Source organism: Fusarium proliferatum (assembly GCF_900067095.1).
Source record: "Fusarium proliferatum ET1 genome assembly, contig: FPRO_scaffold005, whole genome shotgun sequence".
NCBI lineage: Eukaryota > Fungi > Ascomycota > Sordariomycetes > Hypocreales > Nectriaceae > Fusarium > Fusarium proliferatum.
In genome coordinates this window covers 822,108-847,703 of record NW_022194794.1, presented here as the reverse complement: position 1 = coordinate 847,703, position 25,596 = coordinate 822,108, and the positions used below count along the sequence as shown (strand labels likewise).

Here is a 25,596-nt window from a genome sequence, read left to right as displayed (position 1 = left end):
CGGGCCCATGATGGCGGGGTAATGATACTGAGGTGATTGCACGTCATGATTGCGATTTCGGATATAGATAGAAGAGAGGAGATGTTGATGTGAATATCTCGAATTATATTGCAGGGTCGATATGCTATTAGAGAGAGTGCTTACTCGGCTGAGTGACTGGTAAGATCCATGGTCTCATTGCTTACAGTTCCCCTTCCACAAGGCAGATGACACTGCTTAGGCACGGAGAGCCGTGGGTTATCCTCTCATTTGTATCCAGTATTTAGACATATAAGCACCCAATCAGCAGTTTCCCCCATGCCACTCGGTTGAAATAAAGCCAGCACTCATAAGTCGATATGTTTATATTAAATCTCGTCCAATGTATTGATTAAACTGAGCTGTGCTGGTGGACGGCTAAGCTCTTACCCACATCACTTACACAGCAAGTACGCTACCCTGTAGCTCAGTCCCTGACATTAAAGATCCTCATACTTGGTCAGTCTGGGGCCCGAGACGAAATTTAAATGCCCATCTATACTTGCAGTGGAAATTATAAGGAGCCTTTAATCTCAGAAGCCAATTGCGATAAATCTGCTTCACTATTACCGCATGCCATTCCATGATGATCCGGGCCTACGATGTTATGAACAATGCTTCTCGGAGCTAGTCTGTACCATAGGTAGTCACAGATACGCGGATACGTTGCGCCTGGAAGCCTGAGGGTGTTCTCTTGCATCCTTACGCGTTCTCGTATTGCTGGAATACACCATTGTTACAGCGCTTTGATCAGATGAATCTCGTGATGCCTCAGCTAATTTGGAATGAGCGGTCACGATTTAGATGGCCCCTTCAATGGTAACCGAAATGACAGCTTTATGATATCATGAATTCGAAGTGTGTAGATTGGCTACTACTTCAAAGCAAATGCCGAGTGTGGCTTTGCCCAAGTTAAGCTTGCGCATTGCTTGTTTCAAGGCTGTTGCGAACTTAGTTGACAGCTAATATGGGCACGCCAGGGACCAGGTCAGTCCTGAACGAGCCTGCATCTCGATTGTTGATCAGATCGTCATGCTAGTTCTCAATGGGTTAATCAACGCGATGCCATTCATGCCATCTACTGGTTTCTGCAGGACAGTCAGTATTGAATCCAGGGTGTTGACTATCAGTCCAAGTATTTGATCTAGGGTAAACGATTGAGTAAGCATAATTGCAGTTACGCCTCTCTTAAGTCAATATACGGTGACACCGATTGAGTCAATCGAAAAAAAGAAGATGACGAAGTGACGATAAGGAAGAGAGGAAGTAAATTTGTTGTTCCATGAGTTGTAAAAGAATGTTCGAAATGCTACCCCCAAAGGGCTTAGTCCTCGTCAACTACAACGTTGTTCCAACAGTTTGGCTAAACTTCTAACGCTAATTCTATGCTCCTGTACACGAACCACGAGAAGGATCCTTTAAACATCAGCCCATTCACAACTCGTTTACAGAAGTTCTCACATTAGTCTCGAAAGAAGGTCTCAATTAGGTTGAGGCTACGCCAGCATACGCGTGGCCAGCTCCTCTTAGACGGAGGCGTCGGTCCAACCTCCCGACGGGTTTATTCTTAGGCGTCGCCCAAACTGGCCTGTTTACGGCCTAGTGATCGCCGCGAGAGTTTTTCAGCCAGGGGGTCGGGCGTTGGTTTCATGTGTCAGTGGCAGTTGGAGCAGATGTCATGACAGAGGATCGTGGCAGTGCAGGCGGCTTGGCATGAGAAGAGCTTCGCAAGCTCGTCCAGGGAGTGTCCCTGTATGCGTGCGTCGGAGGATTCTTATTGAGGCCGGCTGATTGTATTGAGATGTTCATTGGGGTAATTGGAAAGACACTGCAGTTGAATTAGTGATTTGCAACCATTGTTTCGTTCAATGCTGGGGTCAGTGATTATCATTAGACCTTGGGCCGCTATACGTCACCTCAATTAGAGTGCATGTTTTAGGGCGTTTACCTCAACGACAGGGCATCCACTCATACGATAACAGGCCGAGTACGAAGTGTAATTTACGTTAAACAGAAGATATTCTACACTGCCGAACTTAATGCGATTACGTCCTTGAGCTTGAAGACTAGTAGTACAGGTCTATAATGCAATTGAACCTTGAAATCAAGACTACATACAAGATATCGGGTCTCATTGGAGGCTCATGTCCAGTGAATTACACGATGTGACACCCAGACACATGTGGGGTGTTGCGGCTGTGGCTTAGTGCCCACACAGTGGGGTATCACAGCCTTCAGGCTCCCCCCGGCTTCAGGCATATTCTGTAACACTAAGAACCGCCTCCGACTGGACCTCACCTCGAGACAAAAGGCGAGGCCACCGCACACTCGGTCAAGCCAGGAAGTACCGGGTCGTGTTTTGTTTCCTCCATTGTACGATAACAATATCAACGCAGCCTTGTGAGGGGCTGACTTTCATTCTTCTCAACCACGCATCATTCATCCATCTCATTTTGCATTCTTTCAACTACTACAACAAACACGCATTCATTATTTGATACCCAGTACAACGCAGTCAGATTTACAGGATTCAAATCGAGTCGGCATCCGTCTTCCAACAGCTTATATCATCATTGACTCGTCTACTCGCCAATTCAAATGATACCCGCATCTTAAAATGAATTCCTCGACGGTTAACGCCCGACAGAGGCGCATTATCCAATTATCACAGCAATGGGGTTTCTCACTACCACCCAATGCCCCTACTCCTCTCACGCGACCACCTCACCCAACCTCTTTCCGAACTCACGGTGATGATGAAGTCGCTGAGGGCCTGCTGCAGAGGCGGTCCGCTGAAGTCGCACAGCTGCGACCTAAGAGTGGTTTGTCGCGAGCCTTCTCGTCGAGTAACCTGAAAAAAGGAAAGCATTGGGATACCAAAGAGATACTAAACGTCTTGAATTCTTGGGTCGACAGTTCAGGCTCTCCCGGTGTAGCCGAATCTTTGATTGCGAAATTGGCTGCAGCCGGTGTCGACCTAGGTGGTATGCAGACTCAGAAGCAGGGATTATTAAACAGAAGAAAAAGCGTTGAACATGGCCTTGATCGAACTCGCCTTCTCAAGTCCGCAATCGAACGAGACCAGCTAGACATGGTACATGTGCTTATTCCGCATGCTGACCCATTGACCCTCGATATTTGTCTTCCAGCTGCGGTAAGAACTAGAAATGCACGAATCGTTGAGGTCCTATTGAGGTATGGAGCAAATGCATCCAACACTGCGGAGGGGCAGGACGAATTCCGCAAAGCGTGCTCTGTTCCAGCTTTATCAGAGATCGCATCGCTCATTCTAAGATCTGATGGACGGCCGGAAGAGATATGCACATCGCAGGCGCTTACCGACGCCACAAGAGCACAATGTTTCGACACTGTTTTACATCTGAGTCGTTCCACCGCAGACGGGAACTACAATAACGCTGAAGCTCTCAAAATCGCTATCAACGACCAGCGAAGAGATATCGCAATGGCAATTGCCACGGGAAACAAGTCGCCTCAAAGTCCCGGCCTTGATGAGGCTTTCGAGCAGCTCATGAACAACACAGAACTAGAACCACGGTCAAAACTTGACTTTGCTGAGCTTCTGCTTTGTTGCGGCGCCCAGGGCCCTATACTGGAAAGATCACTTGAAGTGGCCTGCGAGACACAGTTCTTTGATATGGCTGACCTTTTGGCTCGTTATGGGGCTTCAATCGAGCACAACGACGCTTCTGCTTTGAAAACCGCCATTTCAAAGGGCCAAACCAGCCTTGTGGGCTCTCTTCTCAACGGATCGTCCAAGATTGATCCTACGTTGGCATCAAGTTGTGTCCCTCTGATTCCTGAGCATGCAGATCCTGGAACTCGACAAAATTTGCTATACTCGCTCCTCAGACGGGGAGCAAATGGCGATGTCCTGAATGATTGCCTCATTCTAGCTGCTAAAGCTGGGGACGCTCATTCTGTAGAACTTCTACTCAACCCTCACTTTCGCGAGCCACCCAGTGGGAAGCAAAATGGGCAGGTAAAGCCACGCATCACTAACCGTCACGCTGTTGCATCGCCTGATTATCAGAACGGAGAGGCCCTACGCATAGCAATCCTAGCCGGAAATGCAGACATGGCAGCCAAAATCCTGTTTGCAAGACCTTCAAACGAAACACTTACCGCAATATTTCCTCTAGTCAAGAGCCTCCCCCCGACGGATCGATATCGTATGGTTGAAATGTTCCTAAGGGGAGCTCTGACCGGCCCAGCTTTGCACAAGGCTCTTCAAGATGCAATCAGTGAAGACCCTTCCCAGAGAGATGATGCTCTGATCGATCTTTTACTCAAGTATAATGCGGACATCAATTATGACGACGGCGCTGGACTCACCCAGATCATAAATCAGATGGACCTGGGGTTGTTCACCAAATTGATGCAAAACGCTTCTCCCCAGACAGCAGCTGCGCATGTCAACAATGTGATGAGTATCGATAACCACCAAATCAGGTACGAGATGATGTCAATGCTGTTTAACGCCAGGGCGAGCGTCGCTGGACAACAGGTCGCGGAAGCTCTCCTTGCGAATATATCGGAAATCCCTGTTGACATGTCTCTTCTTCGACTTATCCTTGAACAAGGAAGGCCAGACATCAACGGCCTCAATGGCCATATTCTGCAGAAAGCCGCCCAAACCCCTGACCCCAAGGTTATTGATCTGATCCTGACCTTGGGCAAACACAACCATGACACCATCTCTGTTTGTCTCGAAGGACTAGCAAAAATCCCTTCCAGCGAGAACAAAGCGTGGAAGCTTGATGTTATTCTGACCAGATCACCCAAGAAGATCAACCTGGATGCAATGCTTGTGCATGAAGTCCAGACTCTTATCGAGGACAAATCTGGCAATGCCTCGTTCAAAACACTGCAGAAACTTTTGGATCGCGGCGCCGATGTGAACGCTTTCCAGGCAAGAGCACTATGCAGTGCGGTCAAAGAAGCGAAGGACACGATAGTTGATACCCTGTTCGCCAGTGAGAAACCACCGACAGCGGCATCACTAGCATTCGCTCTTCCGCAGGCCCTAAAGATCTCGGATCCTATGACCCGCTTGACTTTCACTAAGAGTCTAGTAGAATCTGGAGCCTCCCCTCGTGAAGTCAACAGAGCATTGATCCATGCTATTAGCCATTTCACTACAGACGTAGCTTTGATATGCGTTCTAGCCACTTATGCTGATGCGTCTGATGGGGAAGCCCTGACACTTGCTGTCACCAAAGAGTCCGTCGAAGTCTTGGATCTTCTTCTCTCACAGCTCAAGCATACGGACGAGACCAGAGATTCTTGCTTGGATCAAGCGATGAAGATCGCCGACTGGACGGTTCGTCTTATAATCTGCAATCGTCTAGCAAAATCTGGGGTCTCATCTCAAGCAGCCTCTAACGCTCTGCTTGTCGCGGCGAGGGATGGTGATCTCGAACTTGGGGATATTCTTATTGCTCATGGTGCCAGTATTTCCACCAACGGAGGTCAAGCTATCATTGAAGCATGCCGCGGTGGTTCTGTTGAAGTTCTTGATGTGCTTCTCAAGTCCAATGCCGATACTCAGAAGATGACATTGGAGCGTGGATTCCAAGCTGCGACTGAGGTTAGAGATTTGAACAAAAGGGCAATGGTCTTTCAGCGTCTCCTCAAGAGGGGTGTTTCTGGAGAGGTTGTCGACATTCAGCTCGTTTCAGCTGCAAAGTACGGGGAAGAGGGACATGAAGTGTTGCGTGTTTTGCTGGCAGCGGGTGCAGACCCCAACTACAGTAACGGCGAGGCAGTTGTGGCAGCAACCCGAAGTGCCTTTGTCGGTAGTCTTGAGTTATTGTTGGGATTGTGGCACGAGGGCGGTAATCAGGTAAGTTTGACAAGTTGTTTGGAAACGCTGCCGCTAACGTGTTTGTAGAAAAAGGCATCGCCTCCGACTTTGGTTAGGGCCATGAAGGCAAGCTGGAAGCTTAACCAAGATACCAGGCTGCATATAGTTCAAGATCTGATGAAGGCAGGCATGCCAGCTGTGGATGAAGTCCACATCGCCTTGAGCAAGGCAGTTGGTGAAGACGAACCAGATGAACGGCTAATACAGGTCTTGCTTGATTCTGGAGCATCGCCGTTCACAAATGGTTGCTTTGCCCTTACCCAAGCTGTGCAAGGTGTCAAGGTTGCGGCACTAGATCTTCTCCTGGGCAGTAAGATCGACGAGGACGAGATACTCAAGCTTTTCGAAAATGGATTCTCAGAGACACAGTTCAGCACATGGTTCTCCCCGAACGGTCTAGAGGTTGCAAAAATGCTTCTAGCGAAAGGGGCTAAAGGAGTGTCTGTCAGCAGTGCTCTGGTGCAGGTGATGAAGAATAGCACAGACGAGACTGAGTCATTGGCTGATGAGTTTGTTGACTTGTTTGTCGCTCATGGGGTTGATATTGACTTTGAGAATGGAGAACCCCTGGTTTCCGCGGCATCAAAGGGTAATGCCCATTGGACAGAAAGGCTGCTTGCTTGCAAGCCATCACCACAGACTCTCACGCTTGCTTTCGAACGTGTGTTTGATACGGCAAGGTCACCTGATGAGGTGCTGAAGCTGTTTGAACTCTTTTCAGGATATCGCGATGGAGAGGTCGGGCTAGATGTAATGACGCGGAGTGCTGGGTCTGATCCGATTCTCATCAGGGCGATTTCACAGTATCCTAGGTCGACAGAGCTGTTGCAGACGTTGTTGGATGCTGGTTTCTATCACGATCAGACAACAACATATCGTATCCACGACAGCGTGGAGGAGCCTGAAGAGGTGACGGTGCTTGCCTGGGCAATTGCCCAGCCACAGAAAAAGGTCAGCTCAGCACTGATTAAGATGCTGATCCAGCGTGGTGGTAAGTCTTTGATCATTTGCTCCTCGTAGACTCAGATCTAACATTTATAGCGAACGTCAACTTCGAGACAACAATCAGCCGAACCACCCCCCTTATGATCGCTATCCAAGCTCGCCGACCTGATATAGTTAAGGAACTACTCATCGAAGGAGCGAGTGTCGATATTACCGATGCCATGGGCAGAACACCTCTCGCAATGGCCACCGATATTGGTGGTGAGCTGTCAACTCGCATGATGGGCAACTTACTGGCATTTGATCAATCGAAAGATGATGGATCACTACACAACTCCGCCAGAGAACTCAACTTTGCAGCAGTATCAGTTCTAGTGGAACATGGCCATCATCCTGACTTCCCTAGTCCACTACACGACGGAAGATCTGCTTTGGGTGAAGTCTGTCGCCATGGCGCAGGGTCTGGTAAAATGACGGCAGATGCAGAGAAGCTCATGCAGAAGGTGATGACGTTCTTGATTGACGCTGGTTCGGATTTGACCTTGCAGTCGCATGGAAAGTCTCTGCTTCTTCTTTGCTTCGATTCTACAGACCCTATTGTCACTACTCGCAGTTTCTTGAAAGTGGCTATGTGGAAGGAGATCAACAAACCGTTCAACCATTACACTGATGGCGAGTTTACATATTCTCCGACAATGTACGTCAGCAAAGTGATGCCCGAATCGGATACTCGAGACCAGCTTCTCTGCCTTCTTCGGGCGAACAGAGCAGTGGATGTCTACTACGCCAACTCTGGAGACCAGCCTGATGATGCAGTTGGTCTCCCCAATGATATGGTAGTCCAAGAACGCGAAAGAAAAGCCAGATTACGACGACTGGCACTTGAAACTGAAGATCACGCTATTGCGCTCGCACGAGCAAAGGAAGTGGCCAGTGTGGAGAGAGAGATCTGGAATCACAAGGCAGAGATCGAGGACGCCCGCCGTCGCAGACTTCACAACGAAGATATCAATGCAACCCGACAAAAGGCTGATCTTGAAGAAACGCTCTTCCTAGCAGCTGTCAAGAGACGACAGCTGGAGCAGAGCAAGGTTACGCAGTCCAGTCTCGAGCGTATCCAACAAGTCGCCGCAGCTGAACTCCTAGCCGAAGAGACCAGACAACAGAAGATGATTGAGTGGGAATCTAAATTGAACTCTGAACGAGCCGGTAATGCGCAAGCACTTAGTAGTCTACGCATCAGTGAGCGTGAAGAGTTGGAACGCATCGAACGCGGTGCAGATGAGAGAGTCAAGAGGAGACTCGAGGCACAGAAAAAATTGGTTGAGACGCAGGAGAGATTGGCAAAGAGACTTGCTTCAGGACCTGGAGGGGGAGCGGATGCCAGGAGGCAGATTGGATTCGTGGAAGAGATTAATTAACCCTCTAGTATCCAACATAAGCATCAATGGCAGGTTTGGGGGGGATAGGCGTTGGGTGTTTTTATTATCAGATACCTCTTATAGCTTATGATGAGATGATCTTTCTTTTTCTCCAAGACTAGAACTTGCCCGTTGGCTCTCTAGTACAGCTCTGGCAGCGCTCAACCTGTCGGTATCTATGGGCAGGCCATGGTTTGTGCGGTCCCCAGATGCAACCCTTTTCTTGGCTTCCTCCAATATTCTCTTTTGTGTCTCTTCTGGCAAAAGGGTATGTTTCAGCATTAGTGGCACCCTCTGCCCCTTGTCTTTCTCCTGAACCCTTTTGACGACACGCCCTGACTCTTCTGGTCTCTGCTTCTTCTGCAGCTCGCCTTTCATACGGCGCACTCTCGAATCGACTTTGCTGACGTTGAGCTCTAGTCTGTTGAGAGATTCGAGCTGCATTTTGTTGGCGGATTCTAGGTCCTTTGCGGCGGATTCTAGGTCCATGGCGGCGGATTCGAGCTCGTTGGTAGAAGATTTCGGTGTGTCAATGGTGTCATCGGTCGTTTTGGTGGTAGCCTCAATGTTTTCGGGTGTCAGTGAGCTTGGCGAGCATATCGTTGGTGGTGTGTTGGGAAGACGTCTCGTGACAATAGAGGCGATGAGTAATATAGGTGATGAGCGATATGACAGAAATAATCTGAGATATAAGAGAAGTGTGGGCAAGAGGAGGGTTTGGTGATGATGAAGAGAGGAAAAGAAAGGGACCAAGAGACGGAGGATGTGTCTCCCTTATATACCTACTTACCTACCTTACTTTATGGTACCAAAGTTTAATAGTTCCTTTGTTTGGCAGTGATATTGGCTATGAAGTATAGAACCAGGCTTCTTCATGATTCGCTGTTTACGGTCTCTAGATCCCCCTTTTATCAGCCTCATGCTGTAGTAATTGGTTAGACATTATGGGTTAACCTACAAGTTGTGAGCTAGATGTATCATTTGCAGTTGAGACCTATGGCTGAGAGCTTAAATCAGCACAGACAACTTGGCTGTTTATGTTCGTTTTGAATCGACATCTACTTCTTAGGGCGGCAAGCCCAAATGATGTATACACAAAACCTTAGCAGGTATTTTTTGGAACTTTGTGTTTGTCTGCTCGTTGGTAACTACACATAGAATAAATGCGATTCACCAAGCGACCAAGGACCACGATGAAAGAATGAGCGAGTATATTGTTTTCAGTTGGTTCTCTGCCAACCGATGTCTTTTGTACAAACGTAGCACCTCAACTCCGTACCGACTGATGACCGTAACACGCCTGAGCAAATCCACAGCTATGATAACGTACAGATATAAATAACCCTTCCAGTAATAATCCCAAACGACAAATATCGTCAGCAAATAATAACACTCATGTATAACAATTAATCCTTTCGTGCCATCTTGATAGAATCAGCACCAGTTTCCACAACGCGGAAAGCATCAGCGTCGCCCTGTCCGCTCGCAGCCTTCTCATAAGCTGCCTCACTCCTGTCGCAGAGAACATCGAGGTCCGCGTCGCTGAGGACTTGTTCGCCCCCTGAGGTGTTGTACACTTGACCATCCTTCAGAAGCAGAGCGCGGAGCGACTCGGGGTCGATGTCTTCGTAGAGGTCCATCTTTTGACCCATTGACTTGAAGTTGCCCTTCTTGATGACGAGTTTCTCAAGTCGGCGCTTGGCGTCGGCGGAGTTGAGAAGGGTTTCCTCAACTGTGTCCTTGGTAGCAAGTCGGAATACGACAACGGGGCGGGTTTGGCCGATACGATGGCAGCGGTCTTGGGCTTGAAGATCTTGCTGGGGGTTGAAGTCTGAGTCAAATAGAATGACCGTATCGGCCGAAGCGAGGTTGATGCCCTGACCGCCTGCGCGGGTAGAGAGCAAGAAGATCTTGTACTCAGGATCGCTGTTGAAATCGGCGATTTGAGTTCGTCGACTCTCCTGTGCGACAGAGCCGTCGATACGGCAGACCTTCCAGCCGCGGAGTTCACGGCAATAGTCTTCAAGGATGTCAAGCTGAGTGGTGAACTGCGAGAAGATGAGGACTTTGTGGTCGTCTTGGAATAACCGAGGTAGCAAACGATCGAGAAGAAGCATTTTACCGGAAGCAGTGACTATGGAGTCATCGACGGGAAGATCTTGGGAAGCGATCCAAGGGTTGTAGAAATTGTGAGGTGAGTTGCAAACAAGTCGCAGCTGTGCTAAGGGGTTGCCGAGCTTCTTTTGAGCGATCTGCTTTTCTACGCCATGTCAGTGTATCCTTGAGTAGTAAAAGGGGTAAACTTACTCGCAAGATCAAAAGCCTCGACCCGTTTGCGTTCCTCTGGTGTCATCGACACTTGATCACTCAGTTCCTCATCGTCAGAGACCATCTCATCCGCCAACTTTGCTTCAAACTCATCATCAGACATCTTCTCCTCATCTGAACCAGCATCTTTATAGGTTCTTGTCTTTCTCGGCCGTCCACGCGTGCTCACTGGTGTCGACTGACGAGTGGACTTGGCGCTCTTGGGCTCCGGCTCTAAAGTGGCACCCTTTCGTTTACCTCCAGACTTGGGTGTCACGGGTGCCTCCTCGACCTTCGGGTTTTTACGTGGTCTGCCACGGCCACGCTTAGCCATCATGACCGAAAAGGCATTGGGTGCCGGCGCCTCTGGTTCAACCTGCTTCTTACGCGGGGATTCACGAACGGGGAGTGTCATAGTCTTTGGTGCCGCGACGCTGCTTGATCGAGATGACTTGGCGCTTGCTTCAGTCGAATTGGGGCCATAGATCTTTTCATGCACCTTGTCCTCCAAATATTGTCGGGTATCGACCTTTTTGTTGGTAAGCACGTTGTAAAGATCCGTTTGCTCCTTTGTCATGGGCGCGAAGAGCACATATTCTCTCTTTTTAGGGAGGTAGGCGGCGACATCCTGTTTGATACGTCTCAGAAGCATTGGCTGCAAAATGAGGTGAATCTTCTTTACGAGCTCTTGCTTCTTCTGGTCGGCGATGAACTCCTCTGTGCCCTTCTCATCTTCGAGATCAGAGAAATCAAACCAAGATTCGAACGCTTCCCAGTCTGTAAAGATGTTGGGCAGCAGGAAGTGCAGTAGTGACCACAGCTCTTTGAGGTTGTTCTGAAGAGGTGTTCCAGTAATGAGGAGACGAGTTGCAGATGAGAACTGACGAAGCTGCTGGAACAGTTTGGCGTCTGCATTCTTCATGCGATGGCCTTCATCCTAAAATTCATGTTAATCTCATGTGGTCTGACCATGAGATAATGAGACTTACTATGATGATAAACTCCCAGTTGATTTTGGATAAGTTGTGTTGATCTCTGAGAACCATTTCATAGGATGTGCACACCACTGGGAATTTCGTGGTAGGACGGCCACCCTTGAGATGCTTCAGCATCTTGGTCCTGAAGATCTTCTCACGGTCATCTTTGTTGCCGTGATACATGATGACAGGGATAGAAGGCGTCCATTTAGTAAATTCGTCCTCCCAGTTTGAGAGTGTACTCAAAGGAGCGACGATCAAATGAGGGCCGAGATAATTCTCCTGCTCACGAAGCAGGGCAATCAAGGCGATAGTCTGAACAGTTTTGCCTGGAATGAGTCAGTACTCATGAGATACTCATAGAGTGAGGCTCAGACTTACCAAGACCCATCTCATCAGCTAAAATACCAGACATGCCCTGAGAACAAATTTCGTACATCCATGTGAGACCCTCAAGCTGATAATCTCTCATGGTGCCGTTAATCATACATTTGGGTTGCTGCGCCATCTCCAGGCTATGCTCACCCAGGGTCTTGCCATCAAGACTGCTACCGACTCGACCCAAGACCTGAGTCTTTTTGGTGAGAATATCTGAGAAAGCAGCTGACTTTGCGAGCAGGTCGTCAAGTTCTCTAGCCTTGGCTTCACGCTCAGACTTTGTCTCAGCCTTCTTCTTTTTCTTCCTCTTGAGCATCGCCTGTCGTCGCTTCTCTTCATTCCTCTCATTTTCTAGACGCGCCTCCTGCTCTTCCTTGATAAGCGCCTCGTCGGCACCTTCAAGATCATCTTGCTGTTCCGAGGGCGGCGAGCTGGGCACACTTGTAGGCAGCCGTGAGTTAGAACGGGCTGAGCTAGAGTTGCTCGGCGACTTGGGTGCCGCCATGTTGAAATGATATTATAGCGATGTGTAAAATAATGAGTAAACAAGAATATAAAGAGAGAAAAAGAGCGTCAGGGGCTGAGTCGAGCTCAAGGCTTGTTTAGTGGTTTCGGCGATCCGATCCGCTAGTGAGCAGGATGATGTAGTTGACTCGCCTCGAATCGGGGCGTGAAAAAAAAGAAAAGGGAGAAATTTCTCAGGGGAAGTACAAAAGGGAGGTTAGAAGAAACAGGCCCAAGTAAACAAGTAATTTGGAGCAAAAAAATAACAATTGATGTACAATGGACAAGCTAATTAATTGTGTCTTCTCATGGACACAATTGTCGTTGCCGAGTCTTCTCCTTCGACAATACAAGAGTCAAAGGGCGTAGCGCGTAAAGGAGGAAACGCGAGAAAGGGGCGATATCACGAGTTAGCGCGTTGCAAGCACAGCCACATTCTTCTCTCGGCGCCACAGTAACGCCCCCCGTCTCCCCCCGCCAATTCAATTGGTGACAGACCGGAATTACCCCTCCACCCCACCAAGAGAAAATATCAAGACACTCACTCAACTCTCAAGCATCAGTTCTAGAGTGAAGCTATAACGAAGCTTCATCTCTCATCACAGCCAACCTGTTCGCCCTCCGACTTCTCCGCCAGGCACCCCGAAGCCTCTCACCGTTGATATTCTTCAGAATGGCATCCTTCGCCTCCCAGACCTACACTCCCACCGAGGAGGCTGAGATCCAGCAATGGCTCACCACCTCCGAGCGTCTCAAGTCCCCCGAGGACAAGTCCACCATCCTCGAGACCCTCAACAACCACCTCTCCAGCCGCTCCACCCTCCTCGGCAGCAAGCCCTCCAAGGCCGACGTCGCCATCTACGAGACCCTCGCTCCCATCGTCGCCAAGTGGTCTCCCGAGGAGCGAACCGGCGAGAAGGGACACCCCCACATCGTCCGCCACGTCGACTTTGTCCAGAACTCTCCCCTGTTCGGCCTCGATGTCAAGGATGAGAACAAGGTTCAGGTTGATCGTGATAACGTCCTTTACGTGAAGCCTCCCGTTGACGCCAAGGCTGAGAAGGAGAAGAAGAAGAAGGAGGCTGCTGCTGCTGCTGCCACTGGTGGTGAGGCTTCGCTTGTTGATCGCACCAAGGAGAAGGTCAAGGAGGTTGTTGAGACGGCCAAGGAGAAGATTGCTACTGATAAGCCTAAGAAGGAGAAGAAGGAGAAGGCTCCCAAGCAAAAGGCTGCTCCCGCCCCTGCTGCTCCTCTCTCCCCTGCTCTCATTGACCTCCGAGTCGGTCACATTCTCAAGGCCATCAACCACCCCGACGCCGACTCCCTCTACGTTTCCACCATCGCTGTTGGCGACAAGCCCGGCAACGAGGACTACGTCGAGTACGAGGGTCAAATCTGCCGCACTGTCTGCTCTGGTCTCAACGGCCTCATCCCCCTCGAGTCCATGCAGGGCCGCAAGGTCGTCGTGGTCTGCAACCTCAAGCCCGTCAAGATGCGCGGCATCAAGTCCTGCGCCATGGTCCTCGCCGCCTCTCCCAAGATCAAGGAGGGTGAGGTCGACGACCACAAGGGCCCAGTTGAGCTCGTCACTCCTCCCGAGGGTGCCAAGGCCGGCGACCGTGTTTGGTTCGAGGGCTGGGAGGGTAGCCCCGAGGGTGTTCTCAACCCCAAGAAGAAGATCTGGGAGACTTTCCAGCCTGGTTTCACTACCACTGATGGTCTTGAGGTCGCTTTTGATGCGGGTGTTGTTGAGCAGCTTGGAAAGACTGGCCGTGGACGTCTTGTTACTGAGAGTGGTGGTGTCTGCACTGTCCCCAGCCTCAAGGATGCCGTTGTGCGATAAACAACAAGTTATGAAGCAAGTAGTGTAGAAGAACAAAAAATGCGATAGACCAATGTCAACGGCACTTCCAAGAACCTCATAAATGTTTGAACATCTTTTGGTGTTGTTTATTTGTTTAGACGTCAACTCCATCTGACCTCTCTTCACCTCCGACACTAATGTACAGTACATATTCTACATCCTCCTCTCATGGTATACAAAATGCAGCCAACAGCCGCCATACTCCCTCTATCCGAATGCTTTTTTGGTTCTTCGCTATCATGAAAAAAAAAACCCCCATCTCTAAACGCCAAATGCACAACGCCCAAATCATTTCTCCTTCTCATGTCTGTCTTCATCGTAGTGATACATTATAACAATGACTTTAGGAGGTCCCTTAATCATGAGAAGAAATACTGACTTTCTCGTAGCCGCTTTACGTCAAAATCACCCTGATAATCATGTTAGTATATGTTAAATTACAGCAATGTCTTAAATTCTCGACATACCTTTTTGGGGAGATCGGGGAAGGTCAGCGGGCGCCAGAAATGTGTGATTTGCTTCCAGTTTTGCTTGACTTCCTTCTTGGGTTGGATAACGTTGGCCTCGAAACTAGTTTGCTTAAGACGCTCAAGCAACTTGTTGCTCATCTCAGCAATCTTGTCCTCTGAAGGTTCCATATTCTTTACAGCCTCCTGAACTGCCGACGAGAGGTTGCCTTCCGATTCAGGAATGTCTCCGAGGCCGCCAATGTCCTCGGTCTCATGCTGGATCTCGGGGTCCTCCTCCTGTGCGGCTGGCATCGCCTCAACGATGGAGGCAGGCGTAATGATCTTCTTTGCTGCTTCAATGTCCCAGGGATTGCCTGAGCGGAGGAGAGTGTTGCGTTTGTGTTCCAACAACACTTCTTCCCTTTGAGTGAGCTTGCTCGTCTTGCGGAATTGCCTGATTTTTATGGCGGCAGGGCTTGAATTAGGGATGTTGGCTAGGTATAACGAGCCCCTGTATCGAGCCTCGAACTCGGTCGCCAATCGACCGACGACATCCTCCTCGTGGATTCGGATGAAGGCGTCGCGTAAAACTCCGCTCAGAATGTCCACATCCGCAGCATGAGTCCAGAAGGAATCGTGAACGGCAGCGAACTTCAAGCCGAGCTCGTCACACTTGAGGGCTGAGAGAAGCATGTGGCTGGCATCCAGTGAATGGATGAAATTGGGGGGGAATCCTTGAAGCTGCTTCCTGCGATCCACAGGCTCTGTCTGACCCTGTGTAGGATAACTGATAGACTGCAGACAAGTGCGGATCTCTCTGGTGATTGCCTTTCGGTAAGGCTGCACGACAGGCATTCTCAAGGGTGTAGTCCACACAACTGTAGATCGAAACTGTGAGGTCAACTCATCCAAGTCCTTGCTCTTGCCCGAGGCAGTCTTCTTTGCAGCAGGCTTGTTATCTTTCTCTTCCTGCAACTGATCGAGCTGGGCTGGTGTCAGGGCTTTGCAGACACGCGCACCAACCTCACCAAGCCAGTACTGAATATCATGAGCACCCCGGAACATGGTTCCAAGAGCTTTGAAGATATGCTGTGCAATATACGTAGCGGTCACGAGATTCGGAATGCCAGTCTCTTTGTACATGTCTGGGTAGAGGGCATCCAACTGCTTGCAAACTTGTTGCTTAGCACCGGCAAATGTGACACCATAGACGTTGGTCATGACAGTTTGCTTCACTACCTTTCTGGTGATTTTACCCAGACAGTTCTTTCCAATCTGACTACCTGCGTTGGCGTCTTTCTCGATCGACTCCTTGACGAGGTTGGCGACAGCCGAGTATACATCGGCAGGTCGGTCACTAGGCACAAGGTTGACCTGTTGAGCACCCCAGGTATCACCACCAAGGGCTGCGTAATGCTGGAGACCGTTGCAGGTGCCATCTTGATGCACTGGTAGATTGGAGACAAAGTCGGTAGGATCAGGGAGATCATAGGCAGCCTTCAACTCGAAACAAGTGGCCAGGCATTGCCAAGGGTCTTCAGCCTTCAACCACCATCGACTACCATTCAGAGGGTTCTCGACACTCTCTCTAACGTTGGCAAGGTTGTCGGTGGCAAATGCCTCTCTCTCGGCGAATGAGGCCTTGTCGAAGCCGTACAGATTAGCAAGGTGGATTTTGAGCCATCGAAGACCTTGCTGGCCAAGTCTCTTCCCCTCGGCGAATTTCAGGAGAGCACGTGTGTGATCAGCTCCCATGTGGTTCAAATATGTCGGGATAGGATAAGCACGGCCGCGATAGTCCATGTTGTGAGGGAAGTAAATGACTTGCTTGCGGAATGCGCGAGCGATCTCTAATTGCAAGTTCATGTAGCATCGTTGTGAATGAAGGGCTCCACGCTCGTTCTCGACCTGCTTGACCTTTCGAATCCAAGCCCGGTGAAGAAGAGGGTCTGAGTTTGTGGGTTCTGGAGGCATCTCAAGGTTGGGCGTGAGCTCTGGCATGTTGGCGATGGCATCACCACTGTTCCAGGCCTCGACCATCACGTCGAGAACCTGGTTGTTGACCCTCCATGGTGTTTTCCCCAGCACATCCAAGCCCTTGAAGACTTGGTCCATGTCGCCACGCTTAATGGCCGCATTGGCGTAGAGCTTTTGCTCAACGTCTCCTGACTTGACACGAATTAAGGAGGCTCTGCTAACCAAGAAGCCTCCTTCATTGACGCGAGTCCACGGTCTAGGCTCGGAAATCATAGGCAGGTGCTTAGCAAGGAAATCACCTAACGGTTCCCGTTTCAACCGGTCGACAAGCTCTGGGTTGATGGTTAACATTCCGACCTTCTTCCCCTTTTTGGGAGCGTGCATATGAGAAAAGGCAGGCTGGAGTTGGCTGATCCGTTCCTTTGAAATAGGGTGTTCTTTTACAACATTAATCTTGGCGGTCTCAATGAGAGATTTCAAGAGGATCGATCCAATACGGGCCCTCACTTGCATAGACCATGCTGATAGCACAGGGTCTTTTGCTCCAGTTGGCTCATAAGCATCAGTAATGATCTTTTGCCGGACCTTCCCAGTCGTCTCGGTAGACGCATCAGGCTCCGTAGACTCCTTCGCCTCTGTAGAAGCATTTGCTTCAGTCGATTCCCTCGCGTCTATCGGCTCAGTTGTCTTTGTCGTCTTCTTCAACTCAGCTGCTTTAGCCCCTTTTTCGTCTGTGAGAAACTGGACCTTGCGGAGCCGGCGTCGCTCCTTTGCGGCCTTTTCCTTGAGCTGAGTCTGAATGTCGTCCTGGGCTACTCGAGAAACGTCGTTGAGGAGTCGATGAATGACCACACCCTTATCAACGCCCTGTAATGCACTGATGTTGAGCAGAGTGAGAATAGTCACTGCAGCCATTCGGGTAGGGTCTGCCATTCGAAGGATAGGACCATAGATGCAGCGCTCGAGATCCTCTTCAGACTTGACTTCCTTTTCTTCGGATTCCTCGACCTTGATGATCTCTTGTCTTAAACGGGCCTCCATAGCTACGAGCCAGCGGTGCATGCAATCAGAAAGACTCTTATCCTCAGCCTTGGCACTCAGAGCTGTGTTAATACCCATCTTATCCATCTTCTTCTTTGCGTTTCGCCATTTCTCAATAGCAGTGTCGATGGAGTCCTTTTCTAGGCGCATTTGGAATTCGCGCTGCTCCAAAGGATCCAGCTTGGAAATATCCACATTTTGGAGTTCGGCCATGAGGTTCAGATTTCGTCGTAAAGCGTTCAGACCCTCTCCTCGTTGGGGTGTCGGACGGACCTCGGGATAGTCTTCACTTGCAAACGCCGCCATGTCCTCACTGAGGTCCTCTTCCAGTTCAAGTCCCTCCTCTTCGCTTGCCAGACTAACGTAGCTGGTTTCCTCAGATCCGGGCTCGACCCTGTAAGTAGGGCAAATTTCAGTGATAACACCAAGGTCCTGGTCGCTGAGAATATCGGCTCTGCTCAACACCCGCAGACCGGCCTCGTCAGGAGCCATGCTCATGTAACGGTTGATGAGTCGTTCCAAGCGGGCTCCACGTTCCGAGATCAGTGAGGCCTTGAGCATGCATGCGATTGTCTCCGCGGTTTGTGGTATATTCTGGTTCCTTATTTGCAACTCGTACCACTTGTGGAGTCGTTCGGCTTGCTTTCGATCGGGGTTCATTCTAAGTTGGTCGAGGGATGCGCGGAGATATTGATTGTGCAAAATGATCATTTCTTCACCAGGAAGCAAACCAGTCAAGTTAAGTCGCTTCAGAACGAGGGATGCTCGATCAAGCTTGCCCACGCGTACACAAGCATCGAAGACTGGAATCATCTCTTCTACCTCACCAGGAACACCCTTGTTGTTGATTTTGCCGTATTGTCGAGGTGCTACTGGCTCTGGAATTGTCAATAGAGACGTCGGGTCAAGGGAACGAAGGTCGGAGTAGGACGGCGGGGGAGCCTGGAAAGGCTGTAGACCAGAGCTAGCAAGCTGGCTGTGTAAAGCACCAAGGTTGTGACCAAAGTTGTAATCGTCGACAGCTGTCGCGAGATTCCTTCCATGGTTGAGCCCGGGGCCAGACTCTGAGCCTCGGCGCTTGCGGGGTTGGTATGGCTGAGAGACAACACATCTTCGTCCCAGGTTCGTTGCTGTGATGTGTGATGGTAAAGATCTTGAAGGAAGTCCAATTGATCGGAGGGCAGTGGCCTTGTGAAGAGCTAGGCTCCTCCTCGTTTGTCGAACGAACATTGTGATGGTTTGGTGGGAGTCGCCGGAAGAGCGGTGGTTATGAGGGGGCGAAATTGCCCAGCTGCGAGAAGCTCAACAGAGAATGACTGCTGAGTTAATGGAATATTATAACATTAGGCAGGAAACAAATAACACGAGCTAATGAATTCGACTTGTAGACAAGACGAGTACAAGAAGGAGTGTCGCAACAATTGTTGATGGACAAGTCTTGTCCTGTTGCTGCTGTCGCGTGAAGCAGATACTTAGAATCTATCTCCAAATTTTTCAGCATCCAAAGGATTGGACGGTGAACTGAGAAGCACTAGAGAGGTCACGTGTGAAACAAATCGTGGCAATAGAAAGGCAGGGGACTTCTTTTCAGACCCACCTGAAATTCGAGAAGACTATAGAGATGAAAGTGGGTGCACTAGATTCCCAATTGGCGAACATTGAGAAAATATTGGAAATATTATTGCTAATTTTTTATGTAAATTATGTTAATCTCGAGGCTCTAACATAGCTTCTAGTCCTTTTTGGCCCTGATTAGACCTGAATTTGAGGTTCCGTTCAGGTAGATACTCTTTGCTGTAGGTACTCTCCAGGGTGCAGATTTTATTCTATGGAGCCCGCCTCAGCCGATCGAGAGCTGTAAACTCGTTCTTCTCCACTTCATAACTGGACTGTACCAAATTCAGCCATGACGCTCTACGCTTCTTTAGCTCCGTGGCTCTGATTTTCTGGTCTTGCATCTCAATTGAGAGATCAACTTCAACATGCTCACTCGACCTGCGGCTGCGGCATTGAGCTGCCGCCAGTGCCAATCCGCCATTATTCGTGCTGTTGTTTCAAGGCCAGCCACAAGCTCTTTTCGCAGCTTGCCACAGACCACTTCACGACGGCTTCCTCTAGCGACACTAGCGACAAGGTTCTACTCGTATGTTAAAGTGAACGAGACGATAATCGAAAAAGAGTCTTCGACCCCGGTTCATCCAAGCGACGCTCTCAATTCGGAACTTGACGCTGCAGAAGAGGCCGAAGATCCTGAAGAAGTTCCCTGGTTTCTTGAGGTTGAACCCCCGCGACATCCCGAGAATCAACATGCCGTCCAATTACCAAAGATACCCGAAGGTGCACCTGAAGTCCTGGAACCAATGGTGAAATACATCTTCGAAGACATGGGACTAGACGAGATCTCTATGCTGGACATGCGCGACCTTGATCCTCCAGCTGCTCTTGGTCCCAATTTGATCATGCTTTTTGCGACAGCTCGAAGTGAACGACATCTTCACATTGCGTCCGGGCGTTTTGTACGATGGCTTCGAAAAAATCACAACATATCTGCAAGAGCCGATGGATTGATTGGGCCTGGTGAATTAAGGACTAAACTCCGTCGACTTCGGAAAAAGGCCAAGCTCATGGGTACCAATACTGCTATTATTCCTGGTGGCGACAATGGTATCTCGACAGGATGGGTCTGCGTGAACTTTTCCTCCAACAGCGACAACGTCGATGAAGCTGCCAAGTTAGATGATAGTGGCCGCTTCTCTGGTTTTGGTGCCCCCCAAACAGGCACCACAGTGGTTATCCAATGTATGACGGAATCCCGGCGTGCAGAGCTTGACCTCGAGACTCTGTGGCAGACTGTTCTAAAGAAGAGTTTACGTGAAAATAAGCAAGCTCGCGGTGAGAAGATCAACAGCCCTGAGGAACTCGATGAACTTCTAGCCACCAAGGTTCAGCTCCCCAAGTCAGAGTCTGCCCAACAATGGCAGGCCCTACAAAAAGCGTCCCAACAACAACGACGTGCCTACACCACGAGCGCTCGGCGGCTTTCACCAGAGCCTTCACATAATACTCACACTTCTCCCGCCGTACCAGACGAACTCGTTGACCTTCAAGACCACTCAGCGCAAACGACCCCAGATCTGGAACAGGTCCGTAAGCGCTTTGAGCATATCCAGCTGGTCGGGTTGCCCCTTGATCAGGGCCAAATCTATCAGTTCGTCCACGATGCTATGATAGCGCCTGCAGCTGAGCCTGCTTCCGGACCACGGCTCACGCTTGTCGATCAGATTTTACTAACGGCCGAGGAGCGAGGCATGATCATCTGGACAGATAAAATGTTCTTCACGCTTATCGAGGGAGGTCTCTTATCGCCGTCATTTGGACAGCCTCAGCTTGCGCGTGCTCAGAAGAACCTCGAAACACTTATGGTGCAGAAGGACTGCGGATTCAACAACGGCCAAACGAGCAGGTTGCTGTCTGCCTACGCGAAACGAGGGGACTGGCCCCGATTCTGGGACATATTCCGCAGACCATCTCTCTTCAAGAAAAACAGGAGCTCAGATGTCTACAAAACGGTCTACGAGGAAATGGCACGTACCGGCAACCAGGTCTTTTGCATCGACAATCTACATTGGGTGTATGATGAGATGATCAACGAGCCTCAGCCCTTACCCATGTTTGGCCCACTGTACAATTCGCTCAAGGCGTGCATCAGGGTCGCTGATCCAGCGGCTGCAAAACTCCTGGAAGCAAGTCCTGGTGATATTCCCGTACGGTCACATTATGGTAGGCAGAGGTTGGCGAACAGACAGTATCTCAGGATGTTAAGGGAGGTTGAGGCTCTGCATACTGAGACTTCTGCGTACTTTGCCAGGCAGAGAATGTATCAGGGCATGAATGCGTCTAAGGAACTGAATTTCACTGAGGAAGAATAGTTTCGCGAATAAGCATTGGAAAAGCATAGTACAGGGTTCGGGTCTTGTGTATAACAAATCATATGTAACAATATCATGATGCATCTAGGAACATGATTTCTTTCTCGGTCTCAAGTAGAATCTCATGACGTGCAATGATATGTCCTCTTTCAATGACATGTCGCTCTCCCGTTGCCCAGCACAGCTATATCTTGGAACTCTGTAACCCTTGCAGTCAACTCTTCTTAAGAGCCTCCCTCAACAAAGGCGCAACCTGCTTTCTACTCGCAGCAAGTTCCTTCTGCCTCCAGGCAAACCTCTTGTGCCCATGATGATCCAGCTCTCCCTCCTTCCACGTCTCCAACTTTAACTTATCGCCAGCTTGCACGAACCTATCCACCGCCTCACGACCTTGATCGGTAATACCCCAGACAAGTAGATGACGTTGAAACTCCCCGTTGGGATGGGACGTGGTCATTATGCTTGCCACATCGAGTTCGCGCTCCTTCGCCCAGTCCTCAAAGGCATCGATCAGCGGCTCTGAAGCACCAGCTTTGTCTACGAGGTAGCTGAAGTCTTGTACCACACAGCTTATTCCAAGCTTTAGGCCTGAGCCGTCCCATTCTTTGTAGTCCTTGCGCAGAATGTCGCGGAAGCTCAAGTCGGAAATATCCTCCTTTACAGCGGAGATCTCGTCAAAGTAGGCTGTGCGGTTGAAGGATTTGTGCATGCGCCCCTCTAGGAATTCAACCGCCTTCAAGTCCTTCTCTCGAACCTTTTCCTTGGCCGTGAGGTTTATCGTGTCGGAGACGATAGGAGCAAGCGCAAGTCTAGTAAGCTTGTCGTTCTCCGTAGCCGCATCGCTATCCTCAGGACTCAGGTGCGAAATTTCCTCCCAGGTCTTCCTCGTCTCATCCACCACCAAGCTCATACAGCTTCCACAAGGTTCAACGACTCTTGGGTCTGTATCTTTGTCGATAACGTTCTCATCGGCATGGTGATCAACACAGCCAGTAACATGGTCCGAAAACTTCTTAAGTGGACCTGTGAGGGAGTTATGATCAACCAGCAACCAGCGTGTTTCCTCAGGTTTGAGGTCTGGAAGTTCAGATAGAGTTAGTAGATCTTTAAGAGTAAGCCCAGCGTGTTTGAGAACTGCTGACATCTCGGTGCGAAGAGCGAGGTCATCGCGGGGCAGGTTTGAGAGGGGAATGTGTAGGGTATGAGGAGGGGTATGAGTGCGCATATAAGCGTAGACAAGAGCTGAGCAGAGAGAGTCGAGGTCTGTTTTTGTTAGCTGAGACTGCCTTCAGATATAATGAAGGCTCGACTAACCAGCTGATTCATTCCCTACAACAAAAGTGAGAGGTCCCTTTCGTTGCGCCGCTGGAGCTGTCAAAGCAGCTCTCGCTTTGGCCAAAAAGCCGCCCAAGGACAATCTCGAAGTCATATTGACCGAGATCGCCATGTTTGATGCAAAAATGAGGAGAAAGAAAAGGAATAAAATTGCGCAAAAGAATAAGAATAAGAATATGCCACCTATAACGTTAAAAAAACAAAACTCACAAGAGTCCCTGCATGTGTTTTATGTAAGTTGTAAGTTGAAGCTTAAACGGTCAAGACGTCACCCAGAACAATTTTGCAGGGAACATCAGCCACAAAACTGTCACTTGGTGAGCTCGCCCCATCCTTACAGTTGGGTCAGAGTCAACGAAACGACATTGCAGCAGCTGGTGCTTACTGAGGGATGAGAAAGCTATAGCATTAGTTGTATGCATGCATTTTTCTTTGCATTCGTCCAGTCTCTGCGTTGTTCTATCATTGCGACGGAAATGGCTTGCACGACGTAACTCTATGCGTGACATTTATATGCAAGGTGCCCTGCTGATGCCAATCAGCCCTACATTAACTTTGTTGTTTATCCCTTGCAATTAACAGGCCTAGACTTCCCTGGCACAGTAAATCTCACTCTGTTGAGCAAGTCTCTTTGACATGAGAGCACTTAGGTACCTTTAGGGATGTAGTATGTATCTTTTGAATTCAACAATTCATTAGATGCCTGCATCATATCATTAGAGTATTAGAAGCCAAGATACTAACGCGCATGCTGCTTGTATACTCGGAAACAACCACAACCCAGCAGATTTCACGTGAAAAGACACCGTTTCCATGTGAATCTACACCGGGCTCTCATATCATTTCCGTGAGTCTAAGGTTCTCATCGTAGACCGCCTGTAACGTTACCAAGTACCTTCTACCTCCAACTACAGGCTTCTCACCGCTTCCCTATTCAGTAGTAAAGCATCGTTGTCTCCAATTCTGCCCGCTTATCTCGCCTCATGTCCACCCCGCTATCGGTCCCGCCGTTACACGAGCAGGAAGGGTCCATCTCCAGACCGGGCCTCGCAGCCTGCGCCCTGGCCGTTTTTCGCTCAACAGTCATATCTCCAGCTCAAAACTTCCTGACCCTGTAAATTATTCTCTGCTTGCATTGGATCCAAACACTGCCCAAAATGGCTCCTCTTCGTCTCGCTATCCTCGAAGCTGACACCCCGCAGCCCCAAACTCGCGATCGCTTCGGTGGCTACACTGGCGTCTTTACTGCGCTCCTCCAAGAAGCTGCAAAGCCTCAGAAGCTTGAGGATCTGGTTACTATCAAGGGATACGATGTCGTGAACGAACTACACTCTTATCCATCCCTTGATGACATCGATGCGGTTCTCATCACTGGCTCTCGACACACAGCGTTCGATAACGACCCCTGGATCATCAAGCTTGTTGAATTCACAAAGAAGGCCATTGATACGAATCGCATCCGAGTTGTAGGCGTATGTTTCGGCCACCAGATCGTTGGACGAGCTGAGGGCGCCAAGTGTGGACGCAGTAACAAGGGCTGGGAGGTTGCAGTCACAGAAGTTGATCTGACGGACAAGGGCAAGGAGATTTTCGGGTTGGACAAGATGGTAAGACCCGTTTTGTTGCGCACATTTTTGTACGACTGTTTCACTGACCCTGTTACACAGCGCATTCACCAAATGCATCGCGACATTGTGGACGAGTTTCCCAAGGGCTCAATTCCTCTCGGTTCCAATGAGATCTGCGAAGTGCAGGGCTTCTACTCGCCAGGGCGATATCTCACAGTTCAGGGACACCCCGAGTTCACCAACGAAATTATTTCCGAGATTCTCTTCAACCGTCATACAGTTGGCATCTTCACGGATGAAGTGTACAACGAAGCTATGAAACGCGCGCCACTTCCCCATGATGGTGTTGCTATCGCCAAGGCGTTCCTCAAGTTTTATCGGGAGGGATAGAGAAGGCAAAATACTGCTGGAATACGGATGGAAGAGTTTCTGCGCTTGGAAGTTTTCTATGCGCAGCTGAACTTGAAAAAGGAGAAATCGCAGTTAAGCGTTCGAATTGCACATTATACCAAGTGGCGTAATGCATAAATCTGTTTTGCTGGAGTAACGACATCAAACGACTTGAGTATTGTTTCAAATAACCAAACATAAACACAATTCCCCTTTGAATGCTGATATATCTGTCAACTAGACGGAAATTGGGGCCACGCCTGAACCGTGAATACTAGACACGAGGTTATAAGCTGGCTGTAGATAAATAGCTACTATACGTGTGGCAATACAATGAAAGACAACTCGAACCACCTTCTGTGCGGATTATCGTGAGGGTCTTGATCTTGGATTTTGTATTCGTTATGCCTACTGGGTACGCACTCTGGAAAGGGGCAGTTTCATCCAAGCTCACCAACCGAAAGGAGCTTCTCGTACTACACGTATGATATTGCAGTGATTCATTGCCCCCTGTTTTACTCAACTCCAAGAACCTTCAAAAAACCTAAGCCTAGGCCTAGTCTAAGGCCATCCTCACAACTCGAGCCAGTGATTCAATGCCCCTTTCTC

General features: G+C 49.5%; 8 protein-coding genes across 8 annotated transcripts; 4 read left to right on the top strand and 4 right to left on the bottom strand.

Annotated features, from left to right (window-relative positions):
* Nucleotides 1–2,635: 2,635 nt before the first annotated feature.
* Nucleotides 2,636–8,268, top strand: FPRO_10543 (uncharacterized protein; the record flags this gene model as incomplete). The annotated part of the gene is made up of 3 exons (XM_031231518.1): nt 2,636–5,881; nt 5,930–6,893; nt 6,944–8,268. The coding sequence occupies 3 exons, from the start codon at nt 2,636–2,638 to the stop codon at nt 8,266–8,268; spliced, it is 5,535 nt and encodes a 1,844-aa protein (XP_031081546.1).
* A 78-nt stretch (nt 8,269–8,346) lies between these two features.
* FPRO_10542 (uncharacterized protein) lies at nt 8,347–8,757 on the bottom strand (the record flags this gene model as incomplete). Its single annotated transcript, XM_031231516.1, has 1 exon — nt 8,347–8,757. One exon carries the CDS (start codon nt 8,755–8,757, stop codon nt 8,347–8,349), a length of 411 nt encoding a protein of 136 aa, XP_031081545.1.
* A 917-nt stretch (nt 8,758–9,674) lies between these two features.
* On the bottom strand, nt 9,675–12,435 carry FPRO_10541 (uncharacterized protein; the record flags this gene model as incomplete). The annotated part of the gene is made up of 4 exons (XM_031231515.1): nt 9,675–10,528; nt 10,576–11,512; nt 11,565–11,881; nt 11,934–12,435. 4 exons carry the CDS (start codon nt 12,433–12,435, stop codon nt 9,675–9,677), a joined length of 2,610 nt encoding a protein of 869 aa, XP_031081544.1.
* A 672-nt stretch (nt 12,436–13,107) lies between these two features.
* On the top strand, nt 13,108–14,277 carry FPRO_10540 (uncharacterized protein; the record flags this gene model as incomplete). The annotated part of the gene is made up of 1 exon (XM_031231514.1): nt 13,108–14,277. The coding sequence occupies one exon, from the start codon at nt 13,108–13,110 to the stop codon at nt 14,275–14,277; it is 1,170 nt and encodes a 389-aa protein (XP_031081543.1).
* A 380-nt stretch (nt 14,278–14,657) lies between these two features.
* FPRO_10539 (putative DNA-directed RNA polymerase, mitochondrial) lies at nt 14,658–18,995 on the bottom strand (the record flags this gene model as incomplete). Its single annotated transcript, XM_031231513.1, has 2 exons — nt 14,658–14,708; nt 14,766–18,995. The coding sequence occupies 2 exons, from the start codon at nt 18,993–18,995 to the stop codon at nt 14,658–14,660; spliced, it is 4,281 nt and encodes a 1,426-aa protein (XP_031081542.1).
* Nucleotides 18,996–19,747: 752 nt separating this feature from the next.
* On the top strand, nt 19,748–21,694 carry FPRO_10538 (putative ATPase synthesis protein 25, mitochondrial; the record flags this gene model as incomplete). The annotated part of the gene is made up of 1 exon (XM_031231512.1): nt 19,748–21,694. One exon carries the CDS (start codon nt 19,748–19,750, stop codon nt 21,692–21,694), a length of 1,947 nt encoding a protein of 648 aa, XP_031081541.1.
* A 214-nt stretch (nt 21,695–21,908) lies between these two features.
* FPRO_10537 (uncharacterized protein) lies at nt 21,909–23,123 on the bottom strand (the record flags this gene model as incomplete). The annotated part of the gene is made up of 2 exons (XM_031231511.1): nt 21,909–22,957; nt 23,009–23,123. 2 exons carry the CDS (start codon nt 23,121–23,123, stop codon nt 21,909–21,911), a joined length of 1,164 nt encoding a protein of 387 aa, XP_031081540.1.
* A 1,063-nt stretch (nt 23,124–24,186) lies between these two features.
* Nucleotides 24,187–24,987, top strand: FPRO_10536 (uncharacterized protein; the record flags this gene model as incomplete). Its single annotated transcript, XM_031231510.1, has 2 exons — nt 24,187–24,636; nt 24,697–24,987. The coding sequence occupies 2 exons, from the start codon at nt 24,187–24,189 to the stop codon at nt 24,985–24,987; spliced, it is 741 nt and encodes a 246-aa protein (XP_031081539.1).
* Nucleotides 24,988–25,596: the final 609 nt, after the last annotated feature.